The sequence below is a fragment of the Panulirus ornatus genome, chromosome 6 (genome assembly GCF_036320965.1).
Source record: "Panulirus ornatus isolate Po-2019 chromosome 6, ASM3632096v1, whole genome shotgun sequence".
NCBI lineage: Eukaryota > Metazoa > Arthropoda > Malacostraca > Decapoda > Palinuridae > Panulirus > Panulirus ornatus.
The window spans coordinates 15017685-15043983 of NC_092229.1; the positions used below are offsets into that span (position 1 = coordinate 15017685).

Below are 26299 nucleotides of genomic sequence, written 5' to 3' on the forward strand. Positions count from 1 at the left end.
GTGAAATTACATCCAATCACCTATCAATCAGTATGTTATCCAATACTGCCCACCTATCATCTTTTCTACTCATCCACTTAAACTTGTGTAAGACCCTATCCTTAAACCAGGATTACCAATTGCCAGTTCTTTTTCAGCACAGAACTATACTTGCTGTAAACCATTTCCATTCACATTACTGAATATACCATGCTCCTCACTTATACCCTCAACTGATACAGAGCCCATTTTCACATTCAAATCACCCATCACTTATATCCAATCTCTCACTCTGAAATTGCTGACACACTCACTCAATTCCTAAAACAGCTGCCTCTTTCTGTCCTTTAGTGGTCAAGTACATAAGCACTAATAATCACTCAATTCCCATTATGAACTTAAATTCTTACTAATATTGGTCTGGTGCTCACTTCCTCAATCTTTCACACACACTCCAACCTCTTCACCACAAAGATACCAACTCCTTACCTCTCACCCTCACACTAACCCCTGACTTTACACCTATAAAATTTCCAAACCATTCTTCCTCCTTACCCTTGGGTTTAGTTTCAATCAACACAAAAACATCCAGGTACTTTATTCCTTAAACATACAACCTAATTCTCCATTCTTCTCATCTTGGTTACATCCACACATGTTTTGACACACAAGCCTAAGCCTTCAATGAGGATGGGCATTCCTTGATAGGGTCCTCCAGTTCCGATTTTCAGAACTGAAATACAAATAGGAAAGGGTTACCATACCCATTCTTAGTCACCTTCTTCTACACACAGGATATAAGTGGGAAGTATTCTTTTTCTCCTATACCCAAGGATATGTAAATAATGTAACACACATCACTGAAAATGAAAAAGCTATAGCATAATTGCAAAGTAAAATGTGTACATGCTGTGTCATATGGGGAGGACTGTCATAGTCTGAACATGGAAAATCACCACATATATAAGTAATGATTTACTAAACTGTACTGTTGTATTCATTACCTAATCAAAACAAAAAACTCTTTCTAATGGTAAGGCAAACAAGAGAATAATTTCTTTTTTATTGAAAAATGCCGCACATAATACACATGTAAAGAATGATATACAGTACCTGCATCCATGATTCTGGGCGTACCATACAGACTACTGGAATTATGTATTAGACAACGTTAATATGTCATATAAATGTATATGCATATCTATACCATATAAGGTAAAATTAGCTTGTTGATAATTATGGACACACCTTTTAACCATGCACTTCCATTCCCTTCTTTCTCCCCATGTGACGGTGGGATTTGTTTATAAGTCAAAGCCTCAGTCAGTAATCCTTATCATGATTCATCTAACTTTAAACGGAAAGTCCAACATGCTCCTTATGCATATCCCCATCCTGTGACTGGCAGTGGTATTATTTTGGAATATCACTTCAGTCATCTGTGCATAGGCAAGTTAACCAAACAGAAATAACTCCTAATTATGTTTTCTCATGCCTGTGGACCTGCCCTGAAGAAAAGCTATGTGAGCAGCCACAGTAAACAGATACGTATAAGCAAACACTTAAAAAAAAAAAGCCTCTTCTCTGACAGAAGCAAGCAAGCACCTGAAGCAAAGGAACAATGGCTTCACTTAAACATATCCACTCTCTGGCTCAAGTATAATGCACCAAAACAAGAACCTACCATCCAAAGCCATGTGCCACACACTATTCCATGGCTTACATTTAATTCTTGAGCAAGAAGACGTTTATCTCCAAGAATTTCTTCATTGTTGAGCAAACCGCAGCAGCATTAGCAAATCATCTTGCCTGCTTTATATGCCCTGATTCAGCCCACTGACACCAGCTAACTTAAGTACTGGTATCATAGTTAAGTCATACCATATTCCACAATATGTAAAAAAATAAAATCTACATACACGTAAAACTTAATGCCCACATCTAATGCATGTGCACATACAAAATTTGATAAATAATTCTAGTACTATGCTAATTACTGAATTATCTACTATGCCAATTACTGAATTATCTTTTGAGTCAATGAAATATGCTAATAACTGAATCATCTAAGTCAATACACTACACTAACAACTGAATTATTAAAGGCAGTCAGTGTACAATGCTAATTACCAAATTATCTAAGTTAATGTGTAAACCAGCCTCCATTGTTAACATTATCTACTTACTAAGTTAATTATTGAAGTATCTAAGTCAATACTAGGCTAATTACTGACTTATCTGACTAACTACTGATTTATCTGACTAATTACTGATTTATCTAAGTCAATGTGCAAACCAGCCTTCTACTTACTAAGTTAATTATTGAAGTATCTAAGTCAATACTAGGCTAATTACTGACTTATCTGACTAATTACTGATTTATCTGACTAATTACTGATTTATGTAGTCAATGTGCAAACTAGCCATCACTTTTAATATCTGATTTATCTGACTAATTATCAATTTATCTGAGTCAATGTGCAAACCAGCCTCCATTAACACAAACATCTCTTTAAACCAAAATGAAGCGCTCCCTTTTTCAGTATATCCACAAACACTAACATTAATGTCATCAATAAAGGAAAAACAAAAAGCATCTTACCTTCTCTAGTCGTCTTAAAACAGAATCCTTTTTCAAAGACTGTGTGGTGGCATCTGAGCATATTTTTTCATAACTAGTTTCTGCTAAATTTTCAAAATTTTCATTTCCTGTTCTAACATCTATGTTCAATCTTGTTTCACTAGTCATAAAAGTATCCATTAATACAGTGGGTTCGCATGTATCTTCACATAAAAAATTTTCCTTATCATCAAAATTTTCCAAACTATCACTGTTCAACTTATGCACATTCCTATTATCTATAGCACCACAAGTGTTAGATTCTGTGTAATTGGATCTGCTTATATCTAGAACCTCTTCAGAGATCTGTGGACGATCCAAGCTTTCAGGGATAAGAAGGTCCAGCACTCTCCTATCACAAACAGAATCAATCCAAAACTGGACCAAACTTCTGCCTTTGGCTTCCTTATAAGTAGTCAGGAAATACTTTTGACTTTCCCCTAAAAAATAATACACTATCATTAGCTTTGCATTCCAAATGTTAATAACATTACTTAGCAATGCTTAAAAGTGTCATCTGATATCTAAATAAACAAATATTTGAATAAGTGTTACAATACACTTCCTTCTTCAAGATATATGCCATACATGTAAATGATCAAGTAAGATTCTCACTCTAAAACTGCGAAACATACCTCTATATTCCCTACACACAGGCTCACACATATTCTCTCTCATACAATAAGTACGACATATGATGAGAAAAGAAGTACCGGTTGAGACAAAAAGAGTGACCTAACAGGCAAGATGAGCAATGAGCAAAACAAGCTAACACATCCCATCTATCTCCCTATCTATAACTCTGATGCCTGTTCACACCATGAAATCCCTCAAGGGGGTGGTCACAGCAAGTCTATATAAACTAGTGAACTCCAGTACCACTTCTTAATCTTTAGTGCCTCATCCTTATCAGGTTACTGGAAAAAAAGCAACTGTAGCACAGTCTTGCAGAGGTTTCTACCTAATGTTCCTACCAAATAACTCAACTAACAAGGCAATAACTCCCTATCCAGTAAAATTACATCACAGGTACAGAAAGGTATCCTTTCTCACATCAGTTCATAACTTTACAGAAATTGCAACATACATTATCAACTTATAAAACATAAATATATATTTATTTATTTATTTTCACTTCTGCTTCCATGGTTCCACACTGCCAAATCCACTCCCAGATATCTAAAACACTTCACTTCCTCCAGATTTTCTCCATTCAAACTTACCTCCCAATTGACTTATCCCTCAACCCGACTGTACCTAATAACCTTGCTCTTATTCACATTTACTATCAGCTCTCTTCTTTCACACACTTTACCAAACTCAGTCACCAGCTTCTGCAGTTTCTCACCCAAATCAGCCACCAGTGCTATATCATCAGTGAACAACAACTGACTCACTTCCCAAGCTCTCTCATCCACAAGAGATTGCCTATTTGCCCCTCTTTCCAAAACTCTTGTATTCACCTCCCAAACAACCCCATCCATAAACAAATTAAACAACCATGGAAACATCACGCACCCCTGCCGCAAACCTACATTCACTGAGAACCAATCACTTTCCTCTCTTCCTACACATACACATACCTCATGTCCTTGATAAAAACTTTTCACTGCTTCTAACAACTTGCCTCCCACACCATATATTCTTAATACCTTCCACAGAGCATCTCTATCAACTCTATCATATGCCTTCTCCAGATCCATAAATGCTACATACAAATCCATTTGCTTTTCTAAGTACCTTATCACATACATTCTTCAAAGCAAACACCTGATCCATACATCCTCTACCACTTCTGAAACCACACTGCTCTTCCCCAATCTAATGCTCTGCACATGCCTTCACCCTCTCAATCAATACCCTCCCATATAATTTACCAGGAATACTCAACAAACTTATACCTCTATAATTTGAGCACTCACTTTTAACCCCTTTGCCTTTGTACAATGGCACTATGCAAGCATTCTGCCAATCCTCAGGCACCTCACCAGGAGTCATACATATATTAAATAACCTTACCAACCAGTCAACAACACAAGTCACCACATCTTTTAATAAATCCCACTGCAATACCATCCAAACCCACTGCCTTCCCGGCTTTCATCTTTTACAAAGCTTTTACTACCTCTTCTCTGTTTGCCAAATCATTCTCCCTAACCCTCTCACTTTGCACACCACCTCAACCAAAACACCCTATATCTGCCACTCTATCATCAAACACATTCAACAAACCTTCAAAATACTCACTCCATCTCCTTCTCATGTCACCACTACTTGTTATCACCTCCCCATTAGCCCCTTTCACTGAAGTTCCCATTTGTTCCCTTGTCTTATGCACTTTATTTACCTCCTTCCACAGCATCTTTTTATTCTCCCCAAAATTTAATGATACTCTATCACCCCAACTCTAATTTGCCCTCTTTTTCACCTCTTGCACCTTTCTCTTGACCTCCTGCCTCTTTCTTTAATACATCTCCCACTCATTTGCATTATTTCCTTGCAAAAATCGTCCAAATGCTACTCTCTTCTCTTTCACTAATAATCTTACTTCTTCATCCCACCACTCACTACGTCCACACACGCAAATATACATGCCTATACATCTCAATGTATACATATATATACACACACAGACATATACATATATACACTTGTACATAATTCATACTGTCTGCCCCTATTCATTCCCATCGCCACCCTGCTACACATGAAATAACAACCCCCATCCCCCTCACGTGCATGAGGTAGCGCTAGGAAAGACAACAAAGGCCACATTCGTTCACACTCAGTCTCTACCTGTCATGTAATAATGCACCGAAACCACGGCTCCCTTTCCACATCCAGGCCCCACACAACCTTCCATGGTTTACCCAAGACGCTTCACATGCCCTGGTTCAATCCATTGACAGCACGTCGACCCGGGTATACCACATTGTTCCAATTCACTCTATTTCTTGCACGCCTTTCACTCTCCTGCATGTTCAGGCCCCAATCACTCAAAATCTTTTTCACTCCATCTCTCCACCTCCAATTTGGTCTCCCACTTCTCATTTCCTCCACCTCTGACACGTATATCCTCTTGGTCAATCTTCCCTCACTCATTCTCTCCATGTGACCAAACCATTTCAAAACACCCTCTTCTGCTCTCTCAACCACACTCTTTTTATTACCACACATCTCTCTTACCCTTTCATTACTTACTCGATCAAACCACCTCACACCAAATATTGTCCTCAAACATCTCATTTCCAGCACATCCACCCTCCTCCGCACAACTCTATCTATAGCCCAAGCCTCGCAACCATACAACATTGTTGGAACCACTATTCCTTCAAACATACCCATTTTTGCTTTCAGAGATAATGTTCTCGACTTCCACACATTCTTCAAGGCTCCCAGAATTTTCGCACCCTCCCCCAATCCTGTGACTCACTTCCACTTCCATGGTTCCATCCGCTGCCAAATCCACTTCCAGAATCTAAAACACTTCACTTCCTCCAGTTTTTCTCCATTCAAACTTACCTCCCAATTGACTGGTCCCTCAACCCTACTGTACCTAATAACCTTGCTCTTATTCACATTTACTCTCAGTTTCTCCTTTCGCACACTTTACCAAATTCAGTCAACAGCTTCTGCAGTTTCTCACCCAAATCAGCCACCTGCCCTGTATCATCAGCGAACAACAACTGACTCACTTCCTAAGCTCTCTCATCCACAACAAACTGCATACTTCCCCCTCTTTCCAAAACTCTTGCATTCACCTCCTTAACAACCCCATTCATAAACAAATTAAACAACCATGGAGACATCACACACCCCTGCCGCAAACCTACATTCACTGAGAACCAATCACTTTCCTCTCTTCCTACACGTACACATGCCTTACATCCTCGATAAAAACTTTTCACTGCTTCTAACAACTTGCCTCGCACACCATATATTCTTAATACCTTCCACAGAGCATCTCTAACAACTCTATCATATGCCTTCTCCAGATCCATAAATCCTACATACAAATTCATTTGCTTTTCTAAGTATTTCTCACATACATTCTTCAAAGCAAACACTTGATCCACACATCCTCTACCACTTCTGAAGGAATATTGGTTCCAATAATGTTATATGGTTGCATGGTGTGGGTTATGGTTAGAGTTGTGCAGAGGGGGGTGGATGAGCTGGAAATGAGATGTTTGAGGACAATATGTGGTGTGAGGTGGTTTGATCGAGTAATGTAAGTAATGAAAGGGTAAGAGAGATGTGTGGTAATAAAAAGAGTGTGGTTGAGAGAGTTAAGGAGGATGTTTTGAAATGGTTTGGTCACATGGAGAGAATGAGTGAGGAAAGATTGACAAAGAGGATATATGTGTCAGAGGTGGAGGGAACATGGAGAAGTGAGACCAAATTGGAGGTGGAAAGATGGAGTGAAAAAGATTTTGAGAGATCAGGGCCTGAACATGTAGGAGGGTGAAAGAAGTGCAAGGAAGAGAGTGAATTGGAACGATGTGGTATACCAAGGTCGATGTGCTGTCAATGGATTGAACCAGGGCATGTGAAGCGTCTGGGGTAAACCATGGAAAGTTCTGTAGGGCCTGGATGTGAAAATGGAGCTGAGGTTTCGGAGCATTATACATGACAGCTAGAGACTCAATGTGAACGAATGTGGCCTTTGTTGTCTTTCCTAGTGCTACCTTGTGCACACGCGGGGGGAGGGGGTTTTCATTTCATGTGTGGCGGGGTGGCGACGGGAATGAATAAGGGTAGACAGTATGAATTATGTACAAGTGTATATATGTATATGTCTGTGTGTGTATATATATGTATACATTGAGATGTATAGGCATGTATATGTGTGTGTGTGGATGTGTATGTATATATATATATATATATATGTGTGTGGGTTGGGCCATTCTTTCGTCTGTTTCCTTGCACTACCTCGCTAATGGGGGAGAGAGTGACAAAGTATAATATATAAAAAACAAATGATTAAAATATTTTGATTTAACTCTACGTGGCCTATACTTTTACTCACAATTAAAGATAGAACTCAAAATAACTGCAATAATATCAAGAGAAAATGACCTAAAAACATACAAGAAAAATAATATGATACAGAAGAATATGACAACTTTACATGACCTATACTTTCACATACAAGTAGAGAGAGAGCTATTCTTTCATTTACAGTTGGAAAGAGAAGTAACTGGAATATCATCAAGAGAAAATGACAAATTCTAACACAACAGTATTCTGTGAAAAGTCAGAAGTAGCAGGGAACTTAACACCAAACAGAAACTACTGGAAAGCTAGAGAGAGGACACCAAGAGAAAAATATGAATAAAAGAGTGGAATGGAAAAAGTAAAACAACTGATAAAAAAGGATTAATTACATTTTATGTTTGTGAGAGCTAGAGCCTAATAGTTACTCAAGAGATATTCTGCATGAAAAAGATATCTTAAAACATTTAAACAATCCACATAGAACAACAGACATCTTGAGCTCCTTCAAAAATATAAGCAAAAATTTAAAGCCATTTATATTGAATCATATACTTTCAACTTCCTTAAAAGAATGTGCAAGTGTACTTACATTAATGGTTAAAAATATCACCAATAATTTTATTCCTTATGTTGTTACCAAATTCACATTTGACTCTGAGACTACGTTACTTATGACACTCCATTTATATATAATAAAAAAAAAAAAAAAAAAATAGAAGAGCCTACTGAAGCAATCAGGGATGCTAGCATGGAAATAATGGAACAAGTTATATAATATACAGCTTACATTCTGCTTTTATGTACTTACAGTCTCTATATACACCAGCATGTCCAAGCATGTGATCAATCAAGCGGGGACACTGACTCAGCTGCAGGACATGACGACCCTCATTGCTTAAGATAGTGCATACATTGAAAGCAAAATCGTGTTCATTTGGTAATGGTGAAATTAAGGAGAGTGCCAGCTTGTCATACAAAGAAGGTCTGAACAGCTCTACTGATAAACCAGCACCAAATCTGACAGACTCTGAAAGAAAACAGAAAGAAATTAATCACAATCACATATGCCTTCTACTAAAAAGAGCAAAGTGGCTGAAGCAGACACTGCTTATAATACTACATCTCTGCACAATCATCCAACAAAATGCCCCTCTCATCCATGCAGCATTTAGTATATATTAACAGCTTCATTTATCCTTCCAACCCAACTCTCAGCCTTATTTGTATATATTTACTTCTTTAACTTGCTTTACTTACTAATAATTATCTATCACTGCCACCCCTGACACAATTACAGCTGACACACTCCTTTGCCATCACTCTAAACCTTAACACATCATTATGACATATTGTTCTGCATTCATAAGTTTCTGCTGCCTTAGCACTCCAGCTTTCATGAACGAAACCTTTCATAATAATGTCTCTTACAAAGGGTTTCCTATGATTAATTCAAAGACTTCCACAACATGCGAGTAAAGATGAATATGTTGGAGGTTCACGCTTTTGGGAATTATTTTCCAGTCAAAACACTTTCTGGCTCTCCCTTGTGTTTCTAATTCCTGTAGAATCATAAACTAATGGGAAATATGTATACCATATATCAAACTGATCATGAACTCAAAGTATGGGATTACAGGGTTAATTCTGGTTACTCGGGTTGTGACTCCTCCATATGCAATGTATTTAACTAACAAAATTTTCACACATGCAAGATGTCTTCTTCAAGAATCATCAATTTCATTATCAACACTTCATAATACACATATTTCAACAGCCAAATCCTAATAACCCTCATCAAACCTAATAACATTCAATTAATTTTCAACATCCTCATTAACCTAGTGACTTTTTTTTCTATTTATAACAGATCACTTCCTGCATAGGCAAAGTAGCATCAGGAACAGGAGAAGGAAGGCCTTATTCGTTCATATCCATCCTCTAGCCGTCATGTGTACTGCACTGAAAGCACAGGCCACACACACCTTTCCAAACCTTGCAATGGCAGTTTCATGTGCCCTGGTTCAACAGCATGTCAAGTGCTATATGCCACATTGTTCAAATTTACTCTATCCCATGCACTTCCTTCACCCTTTAGCATGTTCAGGCCCAAATCACTCAAAATCCTGTTCACTCTATCCTTACATCTCCAATGTGCTGGACCCCTACCATTGTTCCCTTTTCCATCACACATATCCTTTATGCCAACCTTTTCCACACTCATTCTCTCCATGCTTTTAAAACATTTCAGCACAATCTCTTCAACTCTCTCTACCACATTTTTCTCTTACCTTTTATCATTTATTTGATCAAATCACACCACAACACTTACTGTCCCCAAACACTTCATTTCCAATACATTCATCCTCCTCCATGCATCCTCCCTATGGCCCATACCTCACATCCATATAATATTGTTGGAATGACTATTATACCTTCAAACAAACCCATTTTTGCACTCCCAGATAACAATCTCTCTTTCCAAACAATCTTCAGTGCTCCCAGACCCTTCACCCTCTTACAAACCTTAAAGACTTCCTTCGACTTCTTTGATGCTAAATCCACTCCTAGTTTATCAAAAAACTTCCTCAAAATTTTTCTCCATTAAAAATCACATCACAACTAATCTGTCCTGTCCCTCAACCCTGCTAAACCTAATAACCTTGCCTTAAGTCACATTCACTCTCATTTTTTTCCCTTAACACACACTCCCAAACTCAGTCAATAACTATGCAGTTTCTCACTCAGTCCACCACCATTGGTGCATTACCACCAAACAATAACTGAATTTCAGGCATTCTCATCATCTACAGACAGCATAATAGCCCCTCTTGCACATAAAACATTTTCTATCATTAACCATTACTTGGCTTGGTCCATTGCTACATGATGGGTCAAAAAAAGTGTTTGCATGACATTTCTGACAGCTCTCATAATAGCCGTGGATGTGGAGATGTTTCTTTCTTTCTACTAAGCTTGATGACACGTTTGATAATTCTGATAAGAAAGGTGGATATGATGACGTCTCTCATTCTATTGAGCTTCTTTTCAGACTGTATTCATACATTATACACGAGCACAACATTAGCAATAAATAACACAAATAAAACAAATATTACCTTTGAAGTAAAAATCTGTGTGAAGGAAACTAACTGCCAAGATTGGGAAAGATACAAAATTTCATTTTCTTTACACTGAATTCAATTCAATCTACTCTCATTTCAAACACTAGAACAGCACTGATGGTGAATGAGAAAATATGTATATACTATCAATTCATTCTATTTATCATACTTTGTCGGTCTCCCGCGTTAGCGAGGTAGCACAAGGAAACAGACGAAAGAATGGCACAACCACCCACATACACTTGGATACACATACACTTCCACACATGCACATATACATACCTATACATCTCAACGTATACATATATAAACATACACAGACATATACATATATACACATGTACATAATTCAGACTTGCTGCCTTTATTCATTCCCGTCGCCATCCCGCCACACATGAAATGACAAACCCCCCCTCCTCTCGCAGACAAGGTAGCACTAGGAAGAGACAACAAATGCCACATTCATTCACACTTAGTCTCTAGCTGTCATGTATAATGCACCGAAACCACAGCTCCCTTTCCACATCCAGGCCCCACAAAACTTTCCATGGTTTACCCCAGATGCTTCATATGCCCTGGTTCAATCCATTGACAGCACATTGACCCTGATATACTACATCGTTCCAATTCACTATATATATATTTCTATTATTATATTATTTTGCTTTGTCGCTGTCTCCCGTGTTTGCGAGGTAGCGCAAGGAAACAGACGAAAGAAATGGCCCAACCCACCCCCATACACATGTATATACATACACATCGAGACACAAGCAAGAAATGTAAGTTGATATACATCGAAGAAACGAAGCTAGGACGCCATTTGGTAAACATGTGATTGTCCAAGACATACAATGAGCATTCATAAACTTATGATTTTACAAATGTTATCAACAATAAAGTTATCTAATTTGTAAAGACCATCACTAATATTAAGATTATAATTCTTTGTGTATCTAATAACAGAAGACTCAATGATATTTCTTGTGGTAATAGAGTTAATAACTGAGATGGCATTACTCTAGTCAATACAATGATCATAGTTTTTAACGTGATTAAACGAGGTATTTGATTCTTGTCCTGTTCTTATACTATATTTATGTTGCTTAAGTCTAAGAAAAAGATCCTTACCAGTCTGACCAACATAAAATCTACCACAATTTCCACATGGCACTTTATAGATGCATCCAAGAGAATTTTCTGGTGAATTCCTGATTAAGATATTCTTTATAGTACTATTGTTGCTGAAGGCAACATCTACATTAAAGGATTTAAGCAACATGGGAAGTAAAGTGAAATTATTATTAAAAGGGAGAACTAAAAGATTCTTGGTGTCAATGGGAGGTTTGGGCACAACTCTATAAAATGATTTCTTTGCTAACTTAAGGGATTTATCAATGAAAGATCTAGGGTACTTTAACTTAGATCCAATAGAATATATCTTCTCAAACTCATCATCAATAAACTCTGGACTACAAATACGTACTGCCCTAAGGAACATAGATTGAAATGATGATACTTTCACTCTGTCATGTTGAGATGAGTAATAATGGATATATGAGCATACATTGGTAGGTTTCCTGTATATGCTAAACTTAAACTTGTTTCCTTGCCTATGGATCATACAATCTAAAAATGGTAACATATTATTTTCATTAAATGGTAACATATCATTTTCATTTTCTACAGCAAATTTGATGGAAGGTACTAAACTGTTAAGGGGAGAAATATCTGTAAATTTTCATTTGTTGGCCAAACACAAAGAACATCTACACACCTAAACCAAATTGCATTAGATGGTAATTTTTTGAAACAAAATTACTAAAGGATATCTGACTGAGTTTAAAAGTGTGTGAAAGAAGAAAGTGGAGAGTAAATGTGAATAAGAGCAAGGATATTAGGTTCAGTAGGGTTGAGGGACAAGTTAATTGGGAGGTAAGTTTGAATGGAGAAAAACTGGAGGAAGTGAAGTGTTTTAGATATCTGATAGTGGACTTGGCAGCAGATGGAACCATGGAAGTGGAAGTGAGTCACAGGATTGGGGGAGGGGGCAAAGGTTCTCGGAGCGTTGAAGAATGTGTGGAAGGCAAGAACATTATCTGAGAGAGCAAAATTGGGTATGTTTGAAGGAATAGTGGTTCCAACAATGTTATATGGTTGCGAGGCATGGGCTATAGATAAGGTTGTGCAGAGGAGGGAGGATGTGTTGCAAATGAAATGTCTGAGGACAATATGTGGTGAGGTGGTTTGATCGAGTAAGTAATGAAAGGGTAAGAGAGATGTGTGGTAATAAAAAGAGAGTGGTTGAGAGGCCAGAAGAGGGTGAATTAAAATAGTTTGGTCACATGGAGAGAATGAGTAAGGAAAGATTGACCAAGAGGATATATGTGTTGGAGGTTAAGGGAACGAGGAGAAGTGGGAGACCAAATTGAGGTGGAAAGATGGAGTGAAAAAGATTTTGAGCGATCAGGGCCTGAACATACAGGAGGGTGAAAGGCGTGCAAGGAATAGAGTGAATTGGAACGATGTGGTATATCAGGGTCGACGTGCTGTCGATGGATTGAACCAGGGTATGTGAAACGTCTGGGGTAAACCATGGAAAGTTTTGTGGGGCCTGGATGTGGAAAGGGGGCTGTGGTTTCGGTGCATTATACATGACAGGTAGAGACTGAGTGTGAACGAATGTGGCTTTTGTTGTCTTTTCCTATCATTACCTTGCACATGCGCGGGGTGTGTGTGTTACTTTCATGTGTAGCAGGTGGCGATGGGAATGGATGAAGGCAGCAAGTATGGATATGTACATATGTGTATATGTATATGTCTGTGTACATATATGTGCATGTGTGGGCGTTTATGAATATACATGTCTATGGGGGTGGGTTGGGCCATTCTTTCTTCTGTTTCCTTGCGCTACCTCGCTAACGTGGGACACAGCGACTAAGTATAATGAATAATATAATATCTTTTTATTTATTCATTATACTTTGTTGCTGTCTCATGCGTTAGCAAGGCAGCGCAATGAAACAGACGAAAGAATGGCCCAGTCCACCCACATACACGTCTACACATGCACATATACATACCTATACATTTCAATGCAGTTATACTTTGTAGCTTATATATTTCAACGTATTGTTATGCTTTGTCGCTGTCACCGGCATTAGCGAGGTAGCGCAAGGAAACAGACAAAAGAATGGCACAACCCACCCACATACACATGTATATACATAGACGTCCACACATGCAAATATACACACCTATACATCTCAATGTATACATATATTTACACACCCAGGCGCACACACACACACACACACACACACATATATATATATATATATATATATAGGGTGTTTTGGTCGAGGTGGTGTGCAAAGTGAGAGGGTTAGGGAAAATGATTTGGTAAACAGAGAAGAGGTAGTAAAAGCTTTGCGGAAGATGAAAGCCGGCAAGGCAGCAGGTTTGGATGGTATTGCAGTGGAATTTATTAAAAAAGGGGGTGACTGTATTGTTGACTGGTTGGTAAGGTTATTTAATGTATGTATGACTCATGGTGAGGTGCCTGAGGATTGGCGGAATGCGTGCATAGTGCCATTGTACAAAGGCAAAGGGGATAAGAGTGAGTGCTCAAATTACAGAGGTATAAGTTTGTTGAGTATTCCTGGTAAATTATATGGGAGGATATTGATTGAGAGGGTGAAGGCATGTACAGAGCATCAGATTGGGGAAGAGCAGTGCGGTTTCAGAAGTGGTAGAGGATGTGTGGATCAGGTGTTTGCTTTGAAGAATGTATGTGAGAAATACTTAGAAAAGCAAATGGATTTGTATGTAGCATTTATGGATCTGGAGAAGGCATATGATAGAGTTGATAGAGATGCTCTGTGGAAGGTATTAAGAATATATGGTGTGGGAGGCAAGTTGTTAGAAGCAGTGAAAAGTTTTTATCGAGGATGTAAGGCATGTGTACGTGTAGGAAGAGAGGAAAGTGATTGGTTCTCAGTGAATGTAGGTTTGCGGCAGGGGTGTGTGATGTCTCCATGGTTGTTTAATTTGTTTATGGATGGGGTTGTTAGGGAGGTAAATGCAAGAGTCCTGGAAAGAGGGGCAAGTATGAAGTCTGTTGGGGATGAGAGAGCTTGGGAAGTGAGTCAGTTGTTGTTCGCTGATGATACAGCGCTGGTGGCTGATTCATGTGAGAAACTGCAGAAGCTGGTGACTGAGTTTGGTAAAGTGTGTGGAAGAAGAAAGTTAAGAGTAAATGTGAATAAGAGCAAGGTTATTAGGTACAGTAGGGTTGAGGGTCAAGTCAATTGGGAGGTGAGTTTGAATGGAGAAAAACTGGAGGAAGTGAAGTGTTTTAGATATCTGGGAGTGGATCTGTCAGCGGATGGAACCATGGAAGCGGAAGTGGATCATAGGGTGGGGGAGGGGGCGAAAATTTTGGGAGCCTTGAAAAATGTGTGGAAGTCGAGAACAGTATCTCGGAAAGCAAAAATGGGTATGTTTGAAGGAATAGTGGTTCCAAAAATGTTGTATGGTTGCGAGGCGTGGGCTATGGATAGAGTTGTGCGCAGGAGGATGGATGTGCTGGAAATGAGATGTTTGAGGACAATGTGTGGTGTGAGGTGGTTTGATCGAGTAAGTAACGTAAGGGTAAGAGAGATGTGTGGAAATAAAAAGAGCGTGGTTGAGAGAGCAGAAGAGGGTGTTTTGAAATGGTTTGGTCACATGGAGAGAATGAGTGAGGAAAGATTGACCAAGAGGATATATGTGTCGGAGGTGGAGGGAACGAGGAGAAGAGGGAGACCAAATTGGAGGTGGAAAGATGGAGTGAAAAAGATTTTGTGTGATCGGGGCCTGAACATGCAGGAGGGTGTAAGGAGGGCAAGGAATAGAGTGAATTGGAGCGATGTGGTATACAGGGGTTGACGTGCTGTCAGTGGAGTGAATCAAGGCATGTGAAGCGTCTGGGGTAAACCATGGAAAGCTGTGTAGGTATGTATATTTGCGTGTGTGGACGTGTGTATGTACATGTGTATGGGGGGGGGGTTGGGCCATTTCTTTCGTCTGTTTCCTTGCGCTACCTCGCAAACGCGGGAGACAGCGACAAAGTATAAAAAAAAAAAAAAAAAAAAAAAAAAAAAAAAAAAATATATATATATATATATATATATATATATATATACATACATGTACATAATTCATAGTCAGCCCTTATTCATTCCTGTCGCCACCCCGCTACACATGAAATAACCCCCTCCCCCCTCATGTGTGCGAGGTAGCGCTAGGAAAAGACAACAAAGGCCACATTCGTTCACACTCAGTCTCTACCTGTCATGTATAATGCACCGAAACCACAGCCTCCTTTCCACATCCAGGCCCCACAAAAATTTCCATGGTTTACCCCAGACACTTCACATGCCCTGGTTCAATCCACTGACAGCACGCCCATCCTGGTGTACCGCATTGTTCCAATTCACTCTATTCCTTGCATGCATTTCACTCTCCTGCATGTTCAGGCCCCAATCACTCAATCTTTCCACCTCAACTTAGGTCTCCCACTTCTCATTCCCTCCACCTCTGACACATATATCCTCTTTGTCAATCTTTCCTCACCCATTCTCTCCATGTGACCAAACCATTTCAAAAAAAACAATCTTCTGCTCTCTCAACCACACTCTTTTTATTATCACACATCCCTCTTACCCTATTATTACTTACTCGATCAAACCACCTCACACCACATATTGTCCTCAAACATCTCATTTCCAGCACATCCATCCTCCTCCGCACAACTCTATCTATAGCCCATGCCTCGCAACCATATAACATTGTTGGAACCACTATTCCTTTAAACACATCCATTTTTGCTTTCCAAGATAACGTTCTCGACTTCAATTCATTTTTCCATGGTCCCAGAACTTTCGCCCTCTCCCCCACCCTATGATTCACTTCCGCTTCCATGGTTCCATCCGCTGCCAAATCCACTTCCAGATATCTAAAACACTTCACTTCCTCCAGTTTTTCTCCATTCAAACGTATCTCCCAAGTGACTTGTCCCTGAACCCTACTCTGCCTAATAACCATGCTCTTATTCATATTTACTCTCAACTTTCTTCTTTCGCACACTTTACCAAACTCAGTCACCAGCTTCTGCAGTTTCTCACATGAATCAGCCACCAGCGCTGCATCATCAGCAAACAACAACTGACCCACTTCCCAAGCTCACTCTCATCCACAAAAGACTGCATATTTGCCCCTCTTTCCAAAACTCTTGCATTCACCTCCCTAACAACCCCATCCATAAACAAACAACCATGGAGATGTCACGCACACCTGCTGCAAACCGACATTCACTGAGAACCAATCACTTTCCTCTCTTCCTACTCATACACATGCCTTACATCCTCGATAAAAACTTATCACTGCTTCTAACAACTTGCCTCCCACACCATATATTCTTAATATCTTCCACACAGCATCTCTATCAACTCTATCATCCATATATTCTTAATACCTTCCACAGAGCATCTCTATCAACTCTATCATATGCCTTCTCCAGATCCATAAATGCTACGTACAAATCCATTTGCTTTTCTAAGTATTTCTCACATACATTCTTCAAAGCAAACACTTGATCCACACATCCTCTACCACTTCTGAAACCACACTGCTCTTCGCAAATCTGATGCTTTGTACATGCCTTCACCCTCTCAATCAATACCCTCCCATATAATTTCCCAAGAATACTCAACAAACTTATAACTCTGTAATTTGAGCACTCACCTTTATCCCCTTTGCCTTTGTAAAATGGCACTATGCAAGCATTCCGCCAATCCTCAGGCACCTCACCATGAGTCATATATACATTAAATAGCCATACCAAACAGTCAACAACACAGTCATCCCCTTTTTTAATAAATTCCACTGCAATACAATCCGAACCTGCCGCCTTACCGGCTTTCACCTTCCGCAAAGATTTTAATACCTCTTTTCTGTTTACCAAGTCATCCTCCCTAACGCTCTCACTTTGCACACCACCTCGACCAAAACACCCTATATCTGCCACTCATCATCAAACACATTCAACAAACCTTCAAAATACTCACTCCATCTTCTCACATTACCACTATGTGTTATCACACCCTCATTAACATCCTTCACTGATATTCCCATTGTTCCCTTGTCTTATGCACTTTATTTACCTACTTCCAAAACATCTTTTTATTCTCCCTAAAATTTAATGATACTCTCTCACCCCAACTCTCATTTGCTCTCTTTTTCACCTCTTGCACCTTTCTCTCGACCTCCTGCCTCTTTCTTTTATACATCTTCCACTCATTTGCATTATTTCCCTGCAAAAATCATCCAAATGCCTCTCTCTCCTCTTTCACTAATAACCTTACTTCTTCATCCCAACACTCACTACCCTTTCTAATCTGCCCACCTCCCATGCTTCTCATGCACAAGCATCTTTTGCACAAGTCATCATTGCTTCCCTAAATACATCCCATTCCTCCCCAACTTCCCTTACGTCCTTTGTTCTTACCTTTTTACATTCTGTACTCAGTCTCTCCAGGGACTTCCTCACACAAGTCTCCTTCCCAAGCTCACTTACTCTCACCACTCTTCACCCCAACATTCTTCTTTTCTGAAAACCTCTACATATCTTCACCTCTGCCTCCACAAGATAACGATCAGACATCCCTACAGTTGCACCTCTCAGCACATTAACATCCAAAAGTCTCTCTTTCGCACACCTATCAATTAACACATAATCCAATATCAATCTCTGGCCATCTCTCCTACTTACATACATATACTTATGTATATCTCTCTTTTTAAACCAGGTACTCCCAATCACCAGTCCTTTTTCAGCAAATAAATCTACAAGCTCTTCACCATTTCCATTTACAACACTAACATCCAATGTACACCAATTATTCCCTCAACTGCCACATTACTCACCTTTGCATTCAAATCACCCATCACTATAACTCGTTCTCGTGCATCAAAACTACTATCACACTCAATCAGCTGCTCCCAAAACATATGGCTCTCATGATCTTATCTGAGCCTTCAAGGAGGATGGGCACTCACCACGTGACTCCTTCTGTTTCCCATTTTAGAAAGTTAAAATACAAGGAGGGGAGGGTTTCTAGCCCCCTCTCTCCTGTCCCCTTTAGTCGCCTTCTATGACACGTGAGGGATGCATGGGAAGTATTCTTTCTCCCCTATCCCCAAGGATAGCTGTCATGTCTACTGCACTGAAACCACAGCTCCCTTTCCACATCCACACCCCACACACCTTTCCATGGTTTATCCCAGATGCTTCACATGCCCTGGTTCAATCCATTGATAGCATGTCGACCCCGGTATATCAAATCGCTCCAGTTCACTCTATTCCTTGCACACTTTTCACCCTCCTTTACCTTCAGGCCCCAATCACTCAAAATCTTTTTCACTCCATCCTTCCACCTCCAATTTGGTCTCCCACTTCTTGTTCCCTCTACCTCTGACACTCTTATCCTCTTGTCAATCTTTCCTCACTCATTCTCTCCATGTGACCAAACCATTTCAAGACAACCTCTTCTGCTCTATCAGCCACATTTTTTCAATCTCTCTTACCCTTTCATTACTTACTCAAATCAAACCACCTCACACCACATATTGTCAAACATTTCATTTCCAACACCTCCTCCTCCGCACAACCCCATCTATAGCCCATGCCTTGCAACCATATAACATTGTTGGAACCACTATCCTTTCAAACCCATTTTTGCTCTCTGAGATAATGTTCTCGTCTTTCACACATTCTTCAACGCTCCCAGAACCTTCGCCCCTTACCCCACCCTAATTTGTTAGGAAATGCTAGTTAGCAATTTCTCCCAATATACAAAGGTTACACACTGCCCAGAAACACTATAGATCTTACCAAAGAATGTTGGTGCCTGCTTCTAGATTAGAACTTGCTTTATGGGGAAAAGGGGGTGGGTGGAGCCAATGACAAGAAAGGGACTTTACCACCAAAGACAAAAATTATTAAAATAAATAACCACTACAAATCCAACACAAGACTAGCCTCCAAAGATCTTACCTAAGATATTGTGCTGCTGATGATTATAACTAAGTGGTACAGTGTTTAGGGACCTGATAGCCCGTTTGGTCCGCATCAGTCGGGAGTCCTCCCCATCGTCCATTTCCGCCCCACGTTCCTCCCCATCTTCCCCGAGAAAGTTGATGCGTTCATAAGCATCAAGGTATCTGTAAAGACAAAAATTCTTTATATCACTGAAAAGTTAACAAAAAAAGCAACTAGCAAAGTAACTTGTTACCATACCCTGAAAAACAAACATACAGGTACACCTCTGATTTTCTGGCACTCTTGGTTCCAAAGCCTTGCTGTATTAACCATTTTGCTCGACCAACTGCGGTCACGTAATAATAATTCATCAACACACCTCTAACCCACTACTTATATATCTCCCATGTGTCTAAAGTATACCATGGACTGCTAGAAATCTAAATTAAACAAATATTAAATGTTTGAGCACCCTAAAATGGTAAGTCTGTCCTTAGATTGTTTGAATCCTGTGGGGTCATCCTCGGCTTCTGTCGTTAATGTTTACCTTGATGTGTATCACCAGAATAATGCAGTTTCATCTGCATTATACACCTGCTTAGGACTGAGGAGCTCGTCAGGTAAAGGTTTCGCAAACTCGTCCACATATTCGGCAGCTTGTTCGTGGTTTGCAGAGTGCTTTTCTCCACACACTTTATTCATGGGAATTCCATTACGCTTCTTGAATCTTTGAAGCCATCCTTCACTATAGTCACGCTTGTTGTGATTTAAGTTCTTTAAGGAACAACTTAGCCTGGTCCATTATCATGCTACCTGACAAGTTCACTCCAACACTATGACACTGTCGAAACCATTCCATCATCACTCGATCGTGCTCAGTACTCTTACCATCTTTAATAGTTTTTCTAATCATTTGCGTATTGGAACTGCTGTCCGCATAGAATTTCAATATTTTCTCCCTTTACTTATCTATATCATAAACAGTTTATGAACCAACACTGCAGATGTTTTGTACAAAGCTTATGCACCGAAACACCACAGTCCATTTTTTTAACAGTTCTATTTTATCTTGGATTGATATGGGACTGGTGTTTACATTTGACACCACAACTGACACTCTCATGTGTCTTAGAAGCCACTGACAGGGTTAAATTTATGCAAAATAAGCCAAGAATCTCGGAGAATTGCGGTATCATATCCACCAACAAGTGCAGAGTAAAGAATGTAAATAAGCGCGCTCCACACACAACACCATCTGTGGCCGCTCAGTAAACTAGTCTGGTGACCACAGTAATTTCAAGTTCACCTAACGTAATTTTGTCCGGACTGAAGGAGGTGCCGAACCATCAGTTGCCAGAAATTCGATGGTGTGCCTGTATTTCAATAATAAAAACCCTCACATATATCTTTATATACTTATGCAACCTAATCACAAATAAACAGCTACAGAATCTCACAAAAAATATATAGCCACTTCAAAATCTGTTCCTCTAACATACAACTTATGAAGAACACCAAAGCTACAGTAGTTTAGCATCTGGCAAGTGCAACTTTGACAAAAGACATGTAATCATGGGAAGAATGAAAACAATGACAACAACCAGAGTGGGTGGGCTAGAGGAAGAAATGACTAATTAAAGCATAATAAACAAACACTCTTCTCAATCCTGAGTACTTTTATTACATGGTACTTCTGAGGCTACTCTTTGTTGTCTTATAAATCCACCAATAAATCTATAATGTCATTTTCATTTGACCTACACCTTCTATTAAATGGATGATTGCAAGCAAGTATGAATATCAACTTGCATCACAAGTAGTGGTGATGTGAGAAGGAGATGGAGTGAGTATTTTGAAGGTTTGTTGAATGTGTTTGATGATAGAGTGGCAGATATAGGGTGTTTTGGTCGAGGTGGTGTGCAAAGTGAGAGGGTTAGGGAAAATGATTTGGTAAACAGAGAAGAGGTAGTGAAAGCTTTGCGGAAGATGAAAGCCAGCAAGGCAGCAGGTTTGGATGTTATTGCAGTGGAATTTATTAAAAAAGGGGGTGACTGTACTGTGGACTGGTTGGTAAGGTTATTTAATGTATGTATGACTCATGGTGAGGTGCCTGAGGATTGGCGGAATGCGTGCATAGTGCCATTGTACAAAGGCAAAGGGGATAAGAGTGAGTGCTCAAATTACAGAGGTATAAGTTTGTTGAGTATTCCTGGTAAATTATATGGGAGGGTATTGATTGAGAGGGTGAAGGCATGTACAGAGCATCAGATCGGGGAAGAACAGTGTGGTTTCAGAAGTGGTAGAGGATGTGTGGATCAGGTGTTTGCTTTGAAGAATGTATGTGAGAAATACTTAGAAAAGCAAATGGATTTGTACGTAGCATTTATGGATCTGGAGAAGGCATATGATAGAGTTGATAGAGATGCTCTGTGGAAGGTATTAAGAATATATGGTGTGGGAGGAAAGTTGTTAGAAGCAGTGAAAAGTTTTTATTGAGGATGTAAGGCATGTGTACGTGTAGGAAGAGAGGAAAGTGATTGGTTCTCAGTGAATGTAGGTTTGCGGCAGGGGTGTGTGATGTCTCCATGGTTGTTTAATTTGTTTATGGATGGGGTTGTTAGGGAGGTAAATGCAAGAGTTTTGGAAAGAGGGGCAAGTATGAAGTCTGTTGGGGATGAGAGAGCTTGGGAAGTGAGTCAGTTGTTGTTCGCTGATGATACAGCGCTGGTGGCTGATTCATGTGAGAAACTGCAGAAGCTGGTGACTGAGTTTGGTAAAGTGTGTGGAAGAAGAAAGTTAAGAGTAAATGTGAATAAGAGCAAGGTTATTAGGTACAGTAGGGTCGAGGGTCAAGTCAACTGGGAGGTGAGTTTGAATGGAGAAAAACTGGAGGAAGTGAAGTGTTTTAGATATCTGGGAGTGGATCTGGCAGCGGATGGAACCATGGAAGCGGAAGTGGATCATAGGGTGGGGGAGGGGGCGAAAATTCTGGGGGCCTTGAAGAATGTGTGGAAGTCGAGAACATTATCTCGGAAAGCAAAAATGGCTATGTTTGAAGGAATAGTGGTTCCAACAATGTTGTATGGTTGCGAGGCGTGGGCTATGGATTGAGTTGTGCACAGGAGGATGGATGTGCTGGAAATGAGATATTTGAGGACAATGTGTGGTGTGAGGTGGTTTGATCGAGTGAGTAATGTAAGGGTAAGAGAGATGTGTGGAAATAAAAAGAGCGTGGTTGAGAGAGCAGAAGAGGGTGTTTTGAAGTGGTTTGGGCACATGGAGAGAATGAGTGAGGAAAGATTGACCAAGAGGATATATGTGTCGGAGGTGGAGGGAACGAGGAGAAGAGGGAGACCAAATTGGAGGTGGAAAGATGGAGTGAAAAAGATTTTGTGTGATCGGGGCCTGAACATGCAGGAGGGTGAAAGGAGGGCAAGGAATAGAGTGAATTGGAGCGATGTGGTATACCGGGGTTGACGTGCTGTCAGTGGATTGAATCAAGGCATGTGAAGCGTCTGGGGTAAACCATGGAAAGCTGTGTAGGTATGTATATTTGCGTGTGTGGACGTATGTATATACATGTGTATGGGGGGGGGGGCATTTCTTTCGTCTGTTTCCTTGCGCTACCTCGCAAACGCGGGAGACAGCGACAAAGTATAAAAAAAAAAAGTATATATGTTGATATATATATGCATGTATGTATATGTATGTGCATGTGAAATGTGTATAAGAGTGGATGGGTCTTCCTTCGTTAATTTCCCGGTAATAGCTCTCCCTTACAACGGTTATGGCCAAACAAAGCAGACAGTGCATGGTTGATAAATATTGGTGTTGGATGGTGGGAATCAAGTGTGATGTTGGGATCTAAATAACTTTAAAAACTAAACTGCTCCTCCCCAATCTGATGCTCTGTACATGCCTTCACCCTCTAAATCAATACCCTCCCATATAATTTCCCAGGAATACCTATTCCACACATCCTCTACCACTTTGAAAACCACACTGCTCCTCCCCAATCTCATGCTCTATACATGCCTTCACCCTCTCAATCAATATCCTCCAATATAATTTCCCAGGAATACTCAACAAACTTGTGCCTCTGTAGTTTGAACACTCACCTCGACCAAAACATCCTATATCTGCCACTCTATCATCAAACACATTCAATAAACCTTCAAAATACTCACTCCATCTCCTCACATCACCACTACTTGTTATCACCTCCCTATTAGCCCCTTCACTGAAGTTCCCATTTGTTCTCTTGTTTTATGCACTTTATTTACCTCCTTCCAAAACATCTTTTTATTCTCCCTAAAATTTAATGATACTCTCTCATCCCAACTCTCATTTGCCCTCTTTTCACCTCTTGTACCTTTCTCTTGACCTTATGCCTTTCTTTTATACATCTCCCAGTCATTTGCATTATTTCCCTGCAAAAATCGTCCAAATGCCTCTCTCTTCTCTTTCACTAATAATCTTACTTCTTCATCCCACCACTCACTACCCTTTCTAATCTGCCCACCTCCCATGCCACAAGCACCTTTTGCACAAGCCATCACATCACTGCTTCCTTAAATACATCCAATACCTCCCCCACTCCCCTTAAATTATTATCATTATTATACTTTGTCACTGTCTCCCGCATTGGTCAGGTAGCGCAAGGAAACAGACAAAAGAATGGCCCAACCCACCCAAATACACACGTATATACATCTACGTCCACACATGCACATAAACATACCTATACATTTCAACGTATACATATTTATTTGTACACAGACATATACATATTTAAACATGTACATAATTCATACTTGCTGCCTTCATTCATTCCCCTCGCCATCCCGCCATATATGAAATAACAACAAAAGGCCACATTCGTTCTCACTCAGCCTCTAGCTGTCATGTGTAATGTACCGAAAGCACAGCTCCCTTTCCACATCCAAGCCCCACAAAACTTTCCAAGGTTTCCCCAGATGCTTCACATCCCCTGGTATACCACATCGTTCCAATTCACTCTATTCCTTGCACGCCTTTCACCCTTCTGCATGTACAGGCCCCCGATTCCTCAAAATATTTTTCACTCCATCTTTCGACCTCCAATTTGGTCTCCCATTTCTCGTTCCCTTCACCTCTGACACATATATCCTCTTTGTCAATCTTTCCTCACTCTTTCTCTCCATGTGACCAAACCAATTCAATACACCCTTTTCTGCTCTCTCAACCACATTATTTTCATTACCACATATCTCTCATCCTTTCATTACTTAATCAAACCACCTCACACCACATATTGTCCTTAAACATCTCATCTCCAAAACATCCACCCTCCTCCGCACAACCCTATCTATAGCCCACACCTCACAAAAATATTACATCGTTGGAACCAATATTCCTTCAAACATACCCATTTTCGATTTCCAAGATAATGCTCTCGCCTTCCACACATTCTTCAATGCTCCCAGAAAATTCGCCCCCTCCCCCACCCTGTAACCCACTTATGCTTCCATGGTTCCTTCCGCTGTCAAATCTCCTCCCAGATATCTAAAACACTTCACTTCCTCCAGTTTTTCTCCATTCAAACTTACCTCCCAAGTGACTTGTCCCTCAACCCTACTGTACCTAATAACCTTGCTCTTATTCACATTTACTCTCAGCTTTCGTCTTTCACACACTACCAAACTCAGTCACCAGTTTCTGCAGTTTCTCACCCGAATCAGCCACCAGCGCTGTATCATCAGCAAACAACAACTGACTCACTTCCCAAGCCCTCTCATGCACAACTGACTGCATACTTACTCCTCTCTCCAAAACTCTTGCATTCACCTCCCTAACAACCCCATCCATAAAAATTAAACCATGGAGAAATCAAGCATCCCTGCTGAAAACCAATCACTTTTCTCTCTTCCTACTCGTACATATGCCTTACATCCTCAATAAAAACTTTTCACTGCTCTAATAACTTGCCTCCCACACCATATACTCTTAATACCTTCCACAAAGCATCTCTATCAATCCTATCATATGCCTTCTCCAGATCCATAAATGCTACATACAAATTCATTTGCTTTTCTAAGTATTTCTCACATACATTCTTCAAAGCCAACACCTCTTCCTCACATCCTCTACCACTTATAAAACCACGCTGCTCTTTCCCAATCTGATGTTTGTACATGCCTTCAACCTCTCAATCAATACTCTCCCATAAAATTTCCCAGGAATACTCAACAAATTCACACCTCTTTAATTTGAACACTCACTTTTATCCCCTTTGCCTTTGTACAATGGCATTATGCATGCATTCTGCCAATTCTCAGGCACTTCACCGTGAGCCATACATATACTGAATATCGTCACCAACCAGTCCACAACACAGTCACACCCTTTGTTAATAAATTCCACTGCAATATCATCCAAACTAGCCACCTTGCCAACTCTCATCTTCCGCAAAGCTTTCACTACCTCTTCTCAGTTTACCAAATCATTCTCCCTGACCCTCTC

At 40.0% G+C, this 26299-nt stretch overlaps 1 protein-coding gene across 4 annotated transcripts in view; it reads right to left on the reverse strand.

Moving 5' to 3' along the window:
* Positions 1 to 26299, reverse strand: part of Bap170 (Brahma associated protein 170kD) — a 284703-nt gene that overhangs the window by 121033 nt on the left and 137371 nt on the right. For all 4 annotated transcript variants that reach the window (XM_071662586.1, XM_071662584.1, XM_071662583.1 and 1 more), the window contains 3 exons: positions 19814 to 19980; positions 8406 to 8624; positions 2582 to 3039 (listed from right to left, as the gene is read on the reverse strand). In XM_071662586.1, the coding sequence (XP_071518687.1) occupies positions 2582 to 3039; positions 8406 to 8624; positions 19814 to 19980 (844 nt within the window). The remainder of the gene's footprint in view (positions 1 to 2581; positions 3040 to 8405; positions 8625 to 19813; positions 19981 to 26299) is intronic.